General features: G+C 41.7%; 1 protein-coding gene across 4 annotated transcripts in view; it reads left to right on the forward strand.

The window, feature by feature from the left end:
• LOC129821312 (potassium voltage-gated channel subfamily H member 7-like) overlaps positions 1–18,139 on the forward strand; it is a 120,618-nt gene extending 102,479 nt beyond the window's left edge. For 3 of the 4 annotated variants that reach the window (XM_055878834.1, XM_055878835.1, XM_055878837.1), the window contains 3 exons: positions 7,011–7,167; positions 13,265–13,448; positions 13,643–18,139. In XM_055878834.1, coding sequence (XP_055734809.1) covers positions 7,011–7,167; positions 13,265–13,448; positions 13,643–13,840 — 539 coding nt within the window. In that variant the 3' untranslated portion in view covers positions 13,841–18,139. The remainder of the gene's footprint in view (positions 1–7,010; positions 7,168–13,264; positions 13,449–13,642) is intronic. The other variant, XM_055878836.1, reaches the window with a different exon arrangement.

Genomic DNA, 18,139 nt, shown 5'->3' on the forward strand with positions numbered 1-18,139 from the left:
TCGGTTTTCACGGTTTGTTATTTTGTTATTTGTTAAGTGTTCATGGTTATTGTTTAATTAAACATGTTGAGCACTGGCTACGCTGCATTTTGGTCCTCTCCTTTACCCCTGGAAGAAAACCTTCACACAGAGCCTACAATTGATACCCTTTTAATGATTGTTTCAATGCAAAATGATACCAAGTGGGACTTTTTGTAAATCCCATCGGTACTCTACTAAAAGTTAGGTAAAACATGATCTCATACGTCCTCCATCACATAGAAACTGTAATCTCTATGAACCACTTATCGATCGAACAGAGACTATACACCGCTAGGTGAAAGTTCCATTCTTGTTCATCTCAAAACGGTTAGTTTGAAAAAGATGCAAACTCTTGTATAGCGGCATTTCCTTCTAGTGCAGTAGGTGCCAGTATTGCTTTACACTCATTCTTGCAATGCCCGACAGTCCCACATCTATAACAGGGAGCTATCCCCTTACGCTTTGATGTCTTTTCGCTAAATTCCTTAGTCTTAACTTGGCCATTGAAACTATAAGTAGTGATTTTCTCTACGGCCCTATTAACCCCTCGCACATCTGCAAGGTGAGCGGAGTTAAATTCCACTCTCAAAAACATCGTCTTGAATTAAATCTACCACCCGCCCAATTACCATTTTGATCACAGGGTTCAAACCTGCCATCAAAGCAGAAGTGCAAATTCTATCAATGCACTCCCGTATTTCTGTGGCAGCATACTAGTACTCATTCCGGGTTTATCGTGATGAATTTTTGTTGATATAATGCTGACATCAAAACGCTGGTATATTGGGCTTTTGATTCTGTTTTAATGCCAAGTCATAATTGCCTCCCTGAATTCTTTATTAAATTTGAATTCTCCGTCAGCAGGAAAATGTTGTCCAATTTTATCTAATTTGTTAAAAAAATTCCATATTCCAGCCGAATTGGTAGAATGCTTGTGCGCTTCTTTCAGCGCCTCCATGGCTTTATTAAACTCTGCTAGCTCTATATTACAGGGAGAAACTGGTCTTTTTGTCACCATATCAATAGCTATTATTCCCTAAACACTCCGGACAGTGTTCAGGGTATTTTAGATTTCTTCACTCCCGTCTATAATACACACCTTTTATTAATTATTTTCTAAGATAGTACTACACACTTCCCCGGATAATAATTAATTGATCCCGGCACCTAATACCTTGTATTAGAACCGATACCATAGCGTATGGTAATTTATTACTGGAGAATACAGATTACTTCATGGCTTTGTGCCGTATCTCCTCCAATATCCCTATTATTGATAACACACATCACCAAAATGATTCACACTTGTCTTCCTATTCATCTGCCATGGTTCACCACCCCAACAGGGCACACAACTAACCTCCCATTCACACAAACACACTTTTATGGCTACTACAACTAGGCTCTCACCCCATTATAGGTATGCAGAGAACCAACCCCGCCGGGATTTACCCCCTAGGACTCACCCTTCGCAGGTTCCAGCCTGCGCGGGCTTACCTTCCGGGACTCACCCTATATTTATAGTAATCACAGGTATTAACCCACTGGGATTTACTATTGACTTTATAGTACTAGCAGGAACCAACCCACTAGGGATTTATCCCCTAGGACTTCCCCTCCAGGTAGCCAGCAGCATACCACCCTGCATACCACTGCTGGCTTGCTTCTGAAGCTAAGCAGGGTTGGTCCTGGTCAGTCCCTGGATGGGAGACCAGATGCTGCTGGAAGTGGTGTTGGAGGGCCAGTAGGAGGCACTCTTTCCTCTGGTCTAAAAAATATCCCAATGCCCTAGGGCAGTGATTGGGGACACTGCCCTGTGTAGGGTGCCGTCTTTCGGATGGGACGTTAAACGGGTGTCCTGACTCTCTGAGGTCATTAAAGATCCCATGGCACTTATCGTAAGAGTAGGGGTGTTAACCCCGGTGTCCTGGCTAAATTCCCAATCTGGCCCTCAAACCATCATGGTCACCTAATAATCCCCAGTTTACAATTGGCTCATTCATCCCCCTCCTCTCCCCTGTAACTATTCCCCAGGTTGTTGCTGCAAATGAGAACGTGTTCTCAGTCAACTTACCTGGTAAAATAACAGTAAAATAAAATAAATAAATAAAAAGGTACCAGCCTGTATGAATTTACTTTCCGGGCTTTACCATTTACAATAAAGCTACGACCGGTCGTTACACAATGGGCTTATATAATTAAACTCAGGCTCTCCAGGTCTGTATCCCATAATTAGTTCAGCCAACAATTCTCATCTCCTCAAGATGTCAAAATGAGTGGAAACAAATATAGGAACTAGCCTACCTTGTCTGTTGCCAGCTCTGCTCCACTGATCTGGACTCTTTGGTTTGACTACAAATCGTGTTGAACCCTGTTCGCAGCGCCATCTGTTAGGTTCTTATTTTTCAGAGTAAATAACTCACGGACTCTAGAGAAGCTTTAACCAAGTTTAATTCTGCCCAAAGGTTCTGTACAGCTGTAATTCAGACAACCCAACATTTCTCCCATCACAGATATATATATCCCACTTAAGACACTCCTCCTTCTCTCCAATCCTTACATCTTATGGTTCTACAGGAAAAGAGTAACAGGATACTAAACCCTTATTTCTCCCTTCAGGGGATCTGACCTCACCTCCTGACCCCAACCCTTCCTTCACCTAATCCACAGATGTCCATCTGTCTCCCCTATATCAACATGTTGCTCTCCTCCCGTCCACCCAACACATTCCAAATCCATCTGTCTTTCTACAGGGAACCATTCTTCTTCTCTATCATTTATTTAATATCTCAATGTTCAAAACGTCGAATCCAACAGTAGATACATATTGAGTTCTATCTGTCAAGTACTTTTTAAACCAGTTACATACAGCCTGGTCTAGGCCAATTGAGGAAAGCCTCTCAATTAGCAGTGTGTAATCAACAGTATCAAAAGCCTTTGACAGGTCAATGAAGAGGGCAGCAAAATGTGGCCTTTAATCCAAAGAGTTATCATTTATAACTAGAGATGCAGCAGAGATAGTGCCATGACCTGGTCTAACACGCGAATGATGGACATTTAGAATAAGATCTTAGCTGAGAATTAATCAAGGATTCTAATATTTTAGCTAGGCAGGAAAGTTTAGAAATACCATAGGGAGACAATTATTTAGGTCACAAGGGTCACCACCTTTGTGAAGGCGGAGTACATGGGCCACCTTCCAAATCTTGGGGCTAGTACCAGATATAATCGTCAGGTAAAACATATGGGTTAACTTCTTATGGCTGCAAGGGGCAGCACTGAGTAACCTGAAAATAGGTGGCCATTTCAAACGGCCTCCTACTCAATTCTTGCTCGTACAATATGCATATTATTATTTCTATTGGATAGAAAACACTCTCTAGTTTCTTAAACCGTTTGAATTATTTCTCTAAGTGAACCAGAACTCTTTCTGCAGCCCATTTCCTATCCAGAAGTGAGATTTCCAAATGCGAGGTCTCTTTTCAAGAGCTTGTCTATAAAAGGGCATGTCACTTGGGACCATAGAAACACGTCATACGCCTTCCCCTGGGTGTCATGCGGAAGTGAGAGCAGAAAGGACTTGAATATCTTGTTCAGGGATTGAATACAGCCTCTTGGAGTGAGAGGACCGCCATAATTTTTTTTCTCCAAGGCGCGAAGTTGGACTTTGTATTGCCTCCTGGAAAACTGTCGTTATAGGTGAATATAATCTCCGGCTTCGATTTGACTTGATACATGTCACAATATCATCCTAAAGTATGTTTTTTCAATATAGTTTAATTATATTATTGAAATTTATTCGGGACTTTAGACGTGATGCTTTGGAATAATTTTTTCAAGAAGGAGAGGTTAGCGCCGCACGGCCATTGTGCTTGCTAATTCAAGAGGGAAATAGTTCGTTCTGGATCCAAACAAAGACGGTACTGGACAATGGACACCTTTACAACATTCTGATGGAAGATCAACAAAGATAAGGACCCAATTTGGGATGCTATTTAATATATCTGTCGAGCTGTGCTATCGCTACCGATTACTTGAATCAATGCTGTTGTGTGTTAGCCATTGCAGTAAGCTAATATAACGATATATTATGTTTTCGCTGTAAAACACTTAAAAAATCGGAAATATTGTCTGTATTCACAAGATCTTTGTCTTTCATTTTGCTATACACCATATATTTTTCTGAAATGTTTTATGATGAGTAATTAGGTAGTTGACGTTGGTGTCTGTATTTACTCTGGCTACTCCCGTGCTATTTCTGACTGTAGCTATGATGGTAGCATCAATGTAAAACTGATTTATAGCTCAAATATGCACATTTTTCGAACAAAATATAGATTTATTGTGTAACATGTTATAGGACTGTCATCTGAGGAAGTTGTTTCTAGGTTTGTTTGGTTGGATCTTGGTTAGTTAGGTTGGCTTTGTGCATGCTACCTGTGCTGTGAAAAATGTCTGCCCTCTTTTGTATTTGGTGGTGAACTAACATAAATATACGTGGTGTTTTTGCTGTAAAACATTTTAAAAATCGGACACGTTGGCTGGATTAACAAGATGTTTATCTTTCAAATGCTGTATTGGACTTGTTAATGTGTGAAAGTTAAATATTAAAAAAAAAAATAGATTTTGAATTTCGCGCCCTGCAATTGAGCTGGATGTTGTCATAAGTGTACCGACGTCGGGACAGCCCGCAATCAGGGGGCCAGAGATCTGCAGCAGAAATGGATCAAGCATATCAGCCCCAGTCGATTTGTTTTTGCATCAATCTTAAACAAGGCGTCTAGCACATCACAGGTAGTAAATGGTTGAAATGAAAACAAAGATTCACTGGAAGTTGACGGGTTTAACATTGAGTCAGCTCGATGCTGGCAGAGGGAAGAGCAGTCAAATAAACACTCAGATATAGCACCAATAGCATCCTCCATGGCAGCATGGGGGCGGTAAATCCCAGCAACAAATACATGTGCATTCTGGTTTATGGACACATCTACAACCAGGAGCTCAGATTTCTTGGGAACAGAAATATTTAAAGATTGGGACGCCATGAAATTCAATTCTACATATATGGCCACTCCTCCCCATTTTTGTAATCTGTCACATCTAAATAGATTGTAATAATTTCCTTCAATTTCTTTTATCAGAGACAACCATTGAATATTTAATGTATAGCCTAATGTTTCGAGAGAAAGAAAGGGACAACAGAAAGAGGAGTGTGTATTTCAGTCTGGGCGTTCCAAAGGCTCCTGCTACATCAGACAAACGTGATTAAAGTTCATTATCAGCCTGTCATTTGTTTCGAATCACAAAAGAGCTGCTCTTACCCACACCAGCATTAATCAATGTGCACCACACGCATTAGCACTGTGTCTAGCAGAGATAACACCTGAGTTATCCTGACTACGACCCACTACTTCATTATTTGTATCCCCATTAGCTTTTGCAGAAGCAGCAGCTACTCTTCCTGGAGTCCACAAAAAAAACAATACAGGACAAGTAACAAAACACTAATACACTGATAGACAAGGGCAGTCACGCAAATGTTTAATTACAACTATATACAAACAATGCAACAACAAAAATAATACAAACAACACAACAACAAAATAGTTGTGTGTTAAATGGATAACAATAGTTTTTCCACCTCTCCCACACTAATTTGACTAAATTCAAACAGCAATCCTTATCTTTCCTTATTAGATCTTTTATACAAAAATATGATGGTTCACTGTTGAATGTTGTCATTTCACTTCTGGATTAGTTAATCATTAATTAATCATTGAAATGATTGGCAATATCAAATGCTTTTATCATGAATGACCCATTAACTTCAATGGACAATGGAGATTATTTGGTTTTCTGCCTATGATATCATTTAAGATACTCCAAAATATTTTTCCCGTTGTGTTTTATGTCATTTATCTTGGTTTGGTAATATTGTTTCTTCTTCCTTTTGTTAAGTTTAGTCACAAAAGTTCTAAATTTACAGTATGTCAACCAAACAGCTGAGCAGCATGACTTGTTTGCCACCTTTTGCAAAAAATCGAGCTCTCTGTTAACATCACACACACTATCAAGCATTGCACACATATTATCCAAATACTGACTGTTAGCACTTGGTGGCCTATAGCAGCACCCCAAAAGAAGAGGATTTAAATGAGGCAGGTGAACTTGCAACCACAACACTTGAACAACATTCAACATGAGATCCTCTCCAAGCTTTACAGGAACATGGCTCTGAACCTATACAGCAACACCTCTCCCATAGGCATTCCTGTCTTTTCTGTAGATGTTATATCCTCGTATTGCTGTATCATCAAAGGAATGATCTAAGTGAGTTTCAGAGATGGCCAGTATATGAATGTCATCCGATGTTAGCAAGTTATATATTTCATGAACCTTAATTCTAAGGCTGAATATATTAATATGAGCTATTCTTAGCCCTTTCCTGGGTAGCTTATCGGAAATAGAAATAATATATTTTAAAAGTTCAATAAAAATGAAAATTTGGCTAATCGAGTCAGTCAATCAGGCACTTGTGAGTGTGTGCTGTTGAGCTGAAGCTAGTGCCCTGGAAGCTTGGGAGGGAACATGGTGAATGAGCTTGTCGCAGCGGATGTAAGCAACACTCTCTGGTAGCCTTCAGAGTTGGGATAAGTTATTTCCGCCTATGGCACAAATCTTCAGAGAAGTCCTCGTTGAGGAAGATGTTGGTTCCTCTCAAGTTCTTTGGCTCTCTCCAAAAATGCCATCTTGTCCTTGAACCTTAGGAACTTGACCTACGTCCCACTATAACATACAAAACTATTTTGTCTCCTGAAACACTAGCTAGGCAAATCAATTACAAACACAAGGAACAACACATAGCAGCTTTACACCAAAAGATTAATAGTGTTCTATTGTAGTGGTTGGTTGGTTTCGTGATTACCAGGCTCCTATGCTCTGACCCACATGTGAACTTGTAAAGAATGTGTGTTTCCCTCCCTTGCCAGATGTGTGCAATGACAAATGGGACTGCGAGAAGCCCCAAAACTACCTGGATGAGTCAGCACAATTGCAGGACCTGAGGGGCGAGGATGACGACACCAGTGAAATCACATACGGAGAGGTGGAGCAGCGCTTAGATCAGCTCCAAGAGCACTTAAACAGGTAGGCCTGTACTGCACTTAAACAGGTAGGCCTGTACTGCACTTAAACAGGTAGGCCTGTACTGCACTTAAACAGGTAGGCCTGTACTGCACTTAAACAGGTTGGCCTGTACTGCACTTAAACAGGTAGGCCTGTACTGCACTTAAACAGGTAGGCCTGTACTGCACTTAAACAGGTTGGCCTGTACTGCACTTAAACAGGTTGGCCTGTACTGCACTTAAACAGGTAGGCCTGTACTGCACTTAAACAGGTTGGCCTGTACTGCACTTAAATAGGTAGGCCTGTACTGCACTTAAACAGGTTGGCCTGTACTGCACTTAAACAGGTTGGCCTGTACTGCACTTAAATAGGTAGGCCTGTACTGCACTTAAACAGGTTGGCCTGTACTGCACTTAAACAGGTTGGCCTGTACTGCACTTAAACAGGTTGGCCTGTACTGCACTTAAACAGGTTGGCCTGTACTGCACTTAAACAGGTTGGCCTGTACTGCACTTAAACAGGTAGGCCTGTACTGCACTTAAACAGGTTGGCCTGTACTGCACTTAAATAGGTAGGCCTGTACTGCACTTAAACAGGTAGGCCTGTACTGCACTTAAACAGGTAGGCCTGTACTGCACTTAAACAGATAGGCCTGTACTGCATTTAAACAGGTAGTCCTGTACTGCACTCCTTTGGCCATCTCTGACCTTTACAATGCAATGTCTAACATTCATGGAAATCTAGCTGCAATCCAGGTACAAAGGCCAGTAAACAGATGTGATTTCATAAAGCTCTTGTTTTTCTATTCTGTTTCATGGAGACAATGGAAATTCAGAATTAACATAAAAAAGTCAATTGTTGTTACTGTTGCATTTTGTGAATCCGTCTGGCCCTGCGGCACCTCATGACTGAAATCTATGAATCCCAAATAGACAAGTCACCCAGAATGTGTCTGAAAGTTATTAAACCATACGAAAAATTACAGCACACACTCTCCAACGAATACAAATTCAAACAACATCACAACAAAACTTGTTCCGTGTGCAGTGTTACATTTGAATCCCCATTATTTCCTGAAACAGTCAAACAGTTTGAGAGGAGAGATAACAACACCTGCACCAGCAGGCTGCCGAGAGCAGACAGTCAAACAGGTTGAGAGGAGAGATAACACCTGCACCAGCAGGCTGCCGAGAGCAGACAGACAAACAGGTTGAGAGGAGAGATAACACCTGCACCAGCAGGCTGCCGAGAGCAGACAGACAAACAGGTTGAGAGGAGAGATAACACCTGCACCAGCAGGCTGCCGAGAGCAGACAGTCAAACAGGTTGAGAGGGGAGATAACAACACCTGCACCAGCAGGCTGCCGAGAGCAGACAGACAAACAGGTTGAGAGGAGAGATAACAACACCTGCACCAGCAGGCTGCCGAGAGCAGACAGACAAACAGGTTGAGAGGAGAGATAACAACACCTGCACCAGCAGGCTGCCGAGAGCAGACAGTCAAACAGGTTGAGAAGAGAGATAACAACACCTGCACCAGCAGGCTGCCGAGAGCAGACAGTCAAACAGCAGGTGGTAGTTTTAGCAGGAATAATCACAAAGAATAGGAGACCTCAAATTAAATGTTATTTGTCACATCAAATCGAATCAAATTTAATTGAATTTGTCACATGCGACAAATACAACCTTACCGTGAAATGTTTACTTACAAGCCCTTAACCAACAATGGAGTTTTAAGAAAAATAAGAGTTTTGAAAAATATTTACAAAATAAGCTAAAGTAAAAAATAAAAGAGAACCAATAAAATAACAACAACGAGGATATATACAGCGGGTACTGCTACCGAGTCAATGTGCGGGGGTACAGGTTAGTCGAGGTAATTGAGGTAATATGTACATGTACTGTAGGTAGGAGTAAAGTTACTATGCATAGATAACAGATAATAAACAGTGAGTAGCAGTAGCATAAAAGAAGAGACGGGGGAGGTGGGGTCAATGCAAATTGTCCGGGTAGCCATTTGATTACCTGTTCAGAATTCTTATTGCTTGGGTGTAGAAGCTGTTAAGAAGCCTTTTGGACCTAGACTTGGCACTCCGGTACCGCTTGCCATGCGGTTGCAGAGAGAACAGTCTATGACTAGGGTGGCTGGAGTCTTGGACAATTTTTAGGGCCTTCCTCTAACACCCCAGTGGTGTACTGGGCCATACGCACTACCCTCTGTAGCGCCTTACGGTCTGAGGCCGAGCAGTTGCCATACCAGGCGATGATGCAACCAGTGAGGATGCTCTCGATGGTGCAGCTGTATAACTTTTTGATGACCTGAGGACACATGCCAAATCTTTTCAGTCTCCTGAGGGGGAATAGGTGTTGTCGTGCCCTCTTCACGACTGCCTTGGTGTGTTAAGACCATAAAAGTTTGTTTGTGATGTGGACACCAAAGAACTTGACGCTCTCAACCTGCTCTACTACAGCCCTATCGATGAGAATGAGGGCATGCTCGGCCCTCCTTTTCCTTCAGTCCCTGATCATCACCGTTGTCTTGATCACGTTGAGAGAGAGGTTGTTGTCCTGGCACCACACTTCCAGGTCTCTGACCTCCTCCCATGATTCGTAAACAACAGGTGTAGACTAACAGTGAAATGCTTACTAATGGCCCTTCACAACACTGAAGAGAGAGAAAGTAATATAGAAATAATAGAAAAATAAAACACGTAATAATAAATACACAATGAGTATTGATAACTTTGCTTTTTACATGGTGTACCAGTACCGAGTCGATATGCAGGGTTACAAGGTAATTGAGGTAGATACAGTATGTACAGTAGATATAACTAGGAACAAAGTGACAGATAATAAACAGTAGCAGCAGTGTATGTGATGAGTCAAAAAAGTTAGTACAAAAAGGTTGAATGCAGATAATCCAGGTAGCTATTAGGGCTCCCGAGTGGCGCAGCGGTCCGCGGCACTGCATCTCAGTGCTAGAGGCGTCACTACAGACCCTGTTTCGATTCCAGGCTGTATTTCAACAGGCTGTGATTGGGAGTCCCATAGGGCGGCGCACAGCGTCGTCCGCGTTACGGTTTGGCCGGGGTAGGCCGTCATTGTAAATAAGAATTTGTTCGCAAGTGACTTGCCTAGTTAAATAAAGGTGAAATAAATAAAATGAAATAAAAATGAACTATTTAACTATTTGGCAGTTTTATGGCTTGGAGGTAGAAGCTGTTCAGGGTCCTGTTGGTTCCAGACTTGGTGCATTGGTACCACTTGCCGTGCGGTAGCAAAGCGAACAGTCTCTGACTTGGGATGCTGGATAATTTTTTAGGGCCTTCCTCTGACACCACCTGGTATAGAGGTTCTGGATGGCAGGGAGCTTGGCCCCAGTGATGTACTGGGCCGTACGCACTACCGTCTGTAGCGGCTTGCAGTCGGATTCCAAGCAGTTGCAATACCAAGCGGTGATCCAGCCAGTCAAGATGCTCAATGGTGCAGCTGTAGATCTTTTTGAGGATCTGAGTGCCCATGCCGAATCTTTTCAGCCTCCTGAGGGGGATAAGGATTGTCGTGCCCTCTTCACGACTGTTTTGGTGTGTGTGGAACATGACACCTCCTTAGTGTTGTGGACACCGAGCAACGACCCGCTCCACTACAGTCCCATCTATGTGAATGGGGCGTGCTCGGCCTTCTGTTTTATGTAGTCCGCGATCAGCTCTTATGTCTTGTTGATGTTGAGGTTGTTGTCCTGGCATCACACTGCCAGGTCTCTGACCTCCTTCCAAAAGGCTGTCTCATATTTTTTGGTGATCAGGCCTACCACAGTTGTGTCGTCGGCAAACCTATGATGGTGTTGGAGTCGTGCATGGCCATGCAGTTGTTGGTGAACTGGGAGTACAGCAGTGTACTAAACTCACACCCCTGAGGGGCCCCATGTTGAGGGTCAGCATAGTAAATGTGATGTTGCCTACCCTCACCACCTGGGGGCAGCCCGTCAGGAAGTACAGGATCCAGTTGCAGAGGGAGGTGTTCAGTCCTAGGGTCTTTAGCTTAGTGATGAGCTTGGACGGAACTATGTTGTTGAACACTGAGCTGGATTCAATGAACAGCATTGTCAGATAGGTGTTCCGCTTGTCCAGGTGGGAAAGAGCCGTTTGAAGTGCAATAGAGATTGCGTCAACTGTGGATCTGTTGGGGCGGTGCGCGAATTGGAGTGGGTCCAGGGTATTTGGGATGATGGTGTTGATGTGAGCCATGACCAGCCTTTAAAAGTATTTCATGGCTACAGATGTGAGTGCTACGGTGCGATAGTCATTTAGACAGGTTACCTTGGCATTCTTGAGCACAGGGTCTATAGTGTTGTGCTTGAAACATGTAGGTATTACATAATGGGTCAAGAAGAGGTTGAAAATGTCAGTGAAGACACTTGGCAGCTGATCAGCAGGCTTGTGAATGTTAACCTGTTTAAAGGTCTTACTCACATCGGCTACGCAGAGGAGAGCGTGATCCCACAGTCGTCCGGAACAGCTAGTGCTCTCATTCATGATTCAGTGTTGCTTGCCTCGAAGCGAGCATAGAAGGCATTTAGTTCATCTGGTAGGCTTGTGCCACTGGGCAGCTCGCGGCGGCTGAGTTTCACTTTGTAATCCGTGATAGTTTGCAAGCCCTGAAACATCCAACGAGCATCAGAGCCGGAGTAGCAGGATTCAATCTTAGTCCTGTATTGACGCTTTGCCTGTTTGCGGATTCGTCGGAGGGCATAGCAGGATTTCTTATAAGCGTCCAGATTAGTGTCCCACTCCTTGAAAGCTGCATCTCTAGCCTTTAGCTCAGTGCGGGTGTCTCCTGTAATCCATGGCTTCTGATTGGGATATATACAGTATGCAAGGTCACTGTGGGGACAACATCGCCGATGCACTTATTCATGAAGGTGAGGATTGATGTGGTAAACTTATCAATACCATCGGATGAATCCCGGAACATTTTCAGTGCTCGCGAAACACTCCTGTAGCTTAGCATCCGCTTCATCGGACCACTTCTTTATTGAAGGTGTCACTGGTACTTCCTGTTTGTGTTTTGCAAGAATCAGGAGGATAGAGTTATGGTCAGATTTTCCAAATAAAGGGGGAGCGGGAGCTTTGTATGTGTTTGTGTGTGTGTCATACTGAAGGTCTCCTCTTGAATCCGTGCGGTCCTATTTCCAAAGGAGACATTTTCCAGTGCACTCTCTCTGACCCTGGGTTTTACCCAACTATTAGTAGCTACCGTTTTTGTGGTTTTCGCAGAATGTCTCTGCCATTTAGGCATTATTTCCGTGCTAGGCTAATGACCATCGGTCAGAGAAGTGGAGAGCAGTGCTAAAATAACGGACAACATGCCATTGTCTCAAGTTCCACTAAACTCAACAAGGTTGGTTGTCTTTTATTTGAACGGCAGAAAATCCATCCTGTTTCTTTTGTATTTCCTGTATGTGTCAAGAGTCACGAACTGCTGAACAAATGATGAAGGCATTAGAGGCATTATACTAAGCATGTGCATAATGACACCATTTCTGATTGGCGGATGGCAGCTAAGGAAGCGCAATTAAATTGATTAATCAGCATCACCACAGATAATGCTCCGTGTTTAGCAGCAGGAGGATATCCATCCATTAGTATTACAGGCAATGTGTGAGTGTGAGGTAGCTAGAAATCCCCTCCACAGACACTGTTACCCCACCCTTACTGAATATTCATTATGACTCCTACGAGAGAGAGAGAGATCATAAAACATGTTCCCAAGCCTTTTGATTTCATTGACAACCATGATGATACTGTAATGTAAACATAGATCACAAGCTCCCCCTAGTGCTAGAATTTGACATATTCAACGACTGTACAATAAAAACAAAACAGCAATAGCCTAGACGACTGTACAATAAAAACAAAACAGTGATAGCCTAGACGACTGTACAATAAAAACAAAACAGTGATAGCCTAGACGACTGTACAATAAAAACAAAACAGTGATAGCCTAGAGACAGTATAGTTGTTGATTTGTGTTAAGCTTATCTTTCCTTAGCCTCCAGTCCCTTATCCCTATAACCAATAGTAGAAGTTCATTTTCTGCCTTCCATCTGTGTTTACAGGTTGGAGTCCCAGATGACATCAGATATTCAGACCATCCTGCAGCTCCTGCAGAGGCAGTCTACGCTGGGACCTCCTGCCTATAGCACTGTGACTGCCAGTCCAGACTATCAAAGGCCTGCTGTTAGGGTTCAGCCAATCGCTGCTTTGACCAGCAGCCATTGCTTCAGCCATTCATCACCACAAGTACGTACTGAACTGTTGATTTCCACAGAACAAACAGACAATGGCAATCAAGGACCAAGACTTTTTAAAAATGGGATTGATATCATATTAGAAAAACTATGACTTACTCCAAGAGTTCTGAGATACTTTCTAATGGTGGAAACACACTTATGTTGAAATGCGTGTGTTTGCTCTTATTTATTTTACATTATCAGAGTCCTGAACTTAACTTGGAGAGGAGCCATCAGGAATTCAAAGACTCTGTGTCAGGCTTGGCTTATATGGAGGATTCACCCAGAGAGGACAGCCTTACAGTACTACTTGTGCAAAGACACACATACAGCAAACCCAACACAGAGCATCAGCATTCCAAATCTAGGCCAGTCTCAGACCCAGGGCCTCCAAGGCCATAGAGCTACACTACCAGTCAAAAGTTTTAGAACACCTACCCATTCAAGGGTTTTTCTTTATTTTTACTATTTTCTACATTGTAGAATAGTAATGAAGACATCAACACTATGAAATAACACATATGGAATCATGTAGTAACCAAAAAAAGTGTTAAACAAATCAAAATATAGTTTATAATTAAGATTCTTCAAATAGCCACCCTTTGCATTGATGACATATTTGCCCGCTCTTGGCATTCTCTCAACAGCTTCATGAGGTAGTCACCTGGAATGCATTTCAATTAACGGGTGTGCCTTAAAAGTTAACTGTGGAATTTCTTTCCCTCTTAATGCATTTGAGCCAATCAGTTGTGGTGTGACAAGGTAGGGGTGGTATAAAGAAGATAGCCTATTTTGTAAAAGACCAAGTCCATATTATGGCAAGAACAGCTGAAATAAGCAAAGAGAAATTACAGTCCATCATTACTTTAAGACGTGAAGGTCAGTCAGTACGGAACATTTCAAGAACTTTGAAAGATTCTTTAAGTGCAGTCGCAAAAACCATCAAGCGCTATGATGAAACTGGCTCTCATGAGGACCGTCACAGGATGGAAGACCCAGAGTCACCTCTGCTACAGAGGATAAGTTCATTAGAGTTACCAGCCTCAGAAATTGCAGCCCAAATAAATGCTTCACAGAGTTCAAGAAACAGACACATGTCAACATCAACTGTTCAGAGGAGACTGTGTGAATCAGGCCTTCATTTTTCGAATTGCTGCAAAGAAACCAACACTAAAGGACACCAATAAGAAGAAGAGACTTGCTTGTGTCAAGAAACACAAGCAATGGACATTAGACCGGTGGAAATTTGTCCTTTGGTCTGGTGTCCAAATTTGAGATTTTTGGTTCCAACCAGTGTCTTTGTGAGACGTGGTGTGGGAGAACGGATGATCTCTCCATATGTATTTCCCACCTTAAAGCATGGAGGAGGAGGTGTTATGGTGTGGGGGTGCTTTGCTAGTGACACTGTGATTTATTTAGAATTCAAGGCACACTTAACCCGCATGGCTACCACAGAATTCTGCAGTGATATGCCATCTGGTTTGGACTTAATGGGACTATCATTTGTTTTTCAACAGGACAATGACCCAACACACCTCCAGGCTGTGTAAGGACTATTTGACCAAGAAGGAGAGTGATGGAGTGCTGCATCCGATGACCCGGCCTCCACAATCCCCTGACCCCCAACCAAATTGAGATGGTTTGGGATGAGTTGGACTGCAGATTGAAGGAAAAGCAGCCAACAAGTGCTCAGCATATGTGGGAACTCCTTCAAGACTGTTGGAAAAGCTTTCCAGGTGAAGCTGGTTGAGAGAATGCCAAGAGTGTGCAAAGCTATCATCAAGGCAAAGGGGGGCTGTTTGAAGAATCTCAAATATAAACTATATTTTGATTTATTTAACAGTTTTTTGGTTACTACATGATTCTATATGTGTTATTTCATAGTTTTGATGTGTTCACTATTATTCTACAATGTAGAAAATAGTAAAAATCAAGAAAAACCCTTGAATGAGTTTGTGTTCCAAAACATTTGACCGGTAGTGTAGATCTCTCCTTTCTGTTTGCCTGTCTTCTCTCTCCGAAGTGTGACTCAGGGTATCTTTGACTATTTATTGCATTTCAATATGTGAAGTATCTTGTAGTTTTCCTCCTGAAATGATGTGCATCATTAATGATGTACATGGACACCCTTGATGTTACACTGCCAGCAACACAGACACCATACGTGCTTGTTTAGGTAGATAGGCTAATGTGATTGACTGGGAGTGTTATTGTTGCATGGTAGCTTTGAGTCATACTTCTGATAAGCAAGTGTGATGTTGGAATGTTCACAAGGCAGTACATTGGTTTTCACCTTAGTATGTTAAACAATTTTGCACTGCTTATTTGAACCAAAAGTAGCATACAATATACTCTATGATAATGGCATTGTCTGTATACTTCTGACTTTTTTGTTTGAGATTCCAGTTTTACTACATTATTATGCATACACAGTATTACAGTGCCTTGCATAAGTATTCACATTTTATTCTGTTACCACCTGGAACTAAAATTGATTTAATTAGGAGTGGGAAAAAAACATTTACTAAGAAAAAATTCACCCCCTTTGCTGTGACACCTCTAAATAAGCTCTGGTGTTATAAAAAAATATCCCAAAACTTTGAACAACCCCTGGAGGCCGTCTACCAAAACTCAGTGACCGGGTAAGGAGGGAATTAGTCAGAGAAGCAACCAAGAGGCCACTGGTAACTCTGAAGGAGCTGGAGAGAGACACAGCTGAGATGGGAGAAACCATCCATGTGACAACTATCACCCGGATGCTTCACAAAGCTGGGCTTTATGGAAGAGTGGCGAGAAGAAAGCCATTGCTGAAAAAAAAACATATCAAATCCCATTTGGTAGACACAGCAAACATGTTGAGAAGGGTTCTTAAACTTTTTGGCCTTAGAGCAAAACGCTATGTGTGGCACAAAGCCAGCACTTCTCATTACGTTGAAGCATAGTGGTGGCAGCATCATGTTATGGGGATGCTTTTCATCGGCAGGGACTGGGAAACTGGTCAGGAACGAGGGCAAGTAGGATGGAGACAAATTAATGGAGATTCTAGAGGAAAACCTGTTTCAGTCTGCTAGAGACCTGGGACTGGGGCAGAGGTTCACCTTCCAGCAGGACAATTGAGTGCTCCTTGGTCTTCATGCTGCTGCTTGCTTAGTGGTGCCCCTTGCTTACTGGTGTTGCAGACTCTGGGGACTTTCAGAACAGGTGTAGCTATACTGAGATCATGTGACAGATCATGTGACACTTAGATTGCACACAGGTGGACTTTATTTAACTAATTATTTGACTTCTGGAGGTAATTGTTTGCACCAGATCTTATTTAGGGGCTTCACAGCAAAGGGGGTGAATACATATGCACGCACCACTTTTCCGTTTTTTATTTTGTAGAATTTCTTAGAAAGAAGTTATTTTTTTAATTTCACTTCACCAATTTGGCCTATTTTGTGTATGTCCATTACATGAAATCCAAATAAAAATCCATCTAAATTGCAGGTTGTAATGCAACAAAATAGGAAAAACATCAAGGGGGATGAATACTTTTGCAAGGCACTGTATGCAAGGCATAATGTTATGTAACACATGGAGAGACAAATGTTAGCTTATCAATAGGCCCATGAGATATAGATGGGGTATTGTGCCTATAACTAAATCCAAATATCGAATCAGTATGTTTATGTAGCCTACATACTGCACATTCTCATCAGCAAAATCACATTGTTTTCCAGTGCATTCTGTTATCATAGACATTGATTAAACGTATTACATCTGCACATTAATATAACATCTTATAGGAAAGACATGTAAAAAATATCTTTCTTATTTTTATTTGTTAAGAAATATACTGTATTATTAAAGGATGGGGTGCAATTGAAATGTTAGTGATGGGTAGCATATGTTTTTCCTGAAGCTATGGGAGCAATAAAATGAAAACAAAAATTTAGGCTACTTTTGAAGAACTTTCAAATGACTGACCTTTTTTCTACAAAGATTTGTCCACCACATCTTTTCGTGGGGACATGTTTTTTGCACTAAAGGCTGCTTGAATACTCAGCAGTGCAATTATTTTGTCTCATGCATGTATTTAGAATCCAGTACGTTATCAATGTTGTACTACAGTATTTAAACATATGGCATTACAAATGCCCTTGCTTTCTCTTCAATTTAAAATCATGAAGACAAGACAGTATAACGTGCATGTCCAAAGGACTGAAACGTTAAAGAAGTAAAAGGATTTTGGTTCCATGATTACTGTATTATAATGATAGAATGAGTGTCACAGAAGTCCATTCCCAAGTAAAGACACATACCAGAGTAACAGGCAGTAAATATATGGTCACAATATTCCAACTAATTCATTTGTTTATTTTGACATTGATTCTGTCAGCTGTTACCTAAATGAACATTCCCTTAAATGAGTAGCCTAGTTATTGTATTGTATGGTAAGTAAATACATGGTAAAGGCCTTAGTAAGCTTTTGCGTAAATTGGCCGGATTCACACACACACTAGAGGAACAGGGAAACATGAATTTATTGGTCTAGTTTTCACTTATGTTTTTGATGCATTCTCACTTTTACACTCCCCTAAACATGATTGAAATGTTTCTGCTCTAAAAGGGATTACAGATTTAAAAAATGTATGAAATACAATTGATTTGGTTAATTACCTTGTCTATTTTATGGAATAAAAAGTATATTGAATACAA

This window comes from Salvelinus fontinalis, chromosome 23 (genome assembly GCF_029448725.1).
Source record: "Salvelinus fontinalis isolate EN_2023a chromosome 23, ASM2944872v1, whole genome shotgun sequence".
In the NCBI taxonomy this organism is placed as follows: Eukaryota; Metazoa; Chordata; class Actinopteri; order Salmoniformes; family Salmonidae; genus Salvelinus; species Salvelinus fontinalis.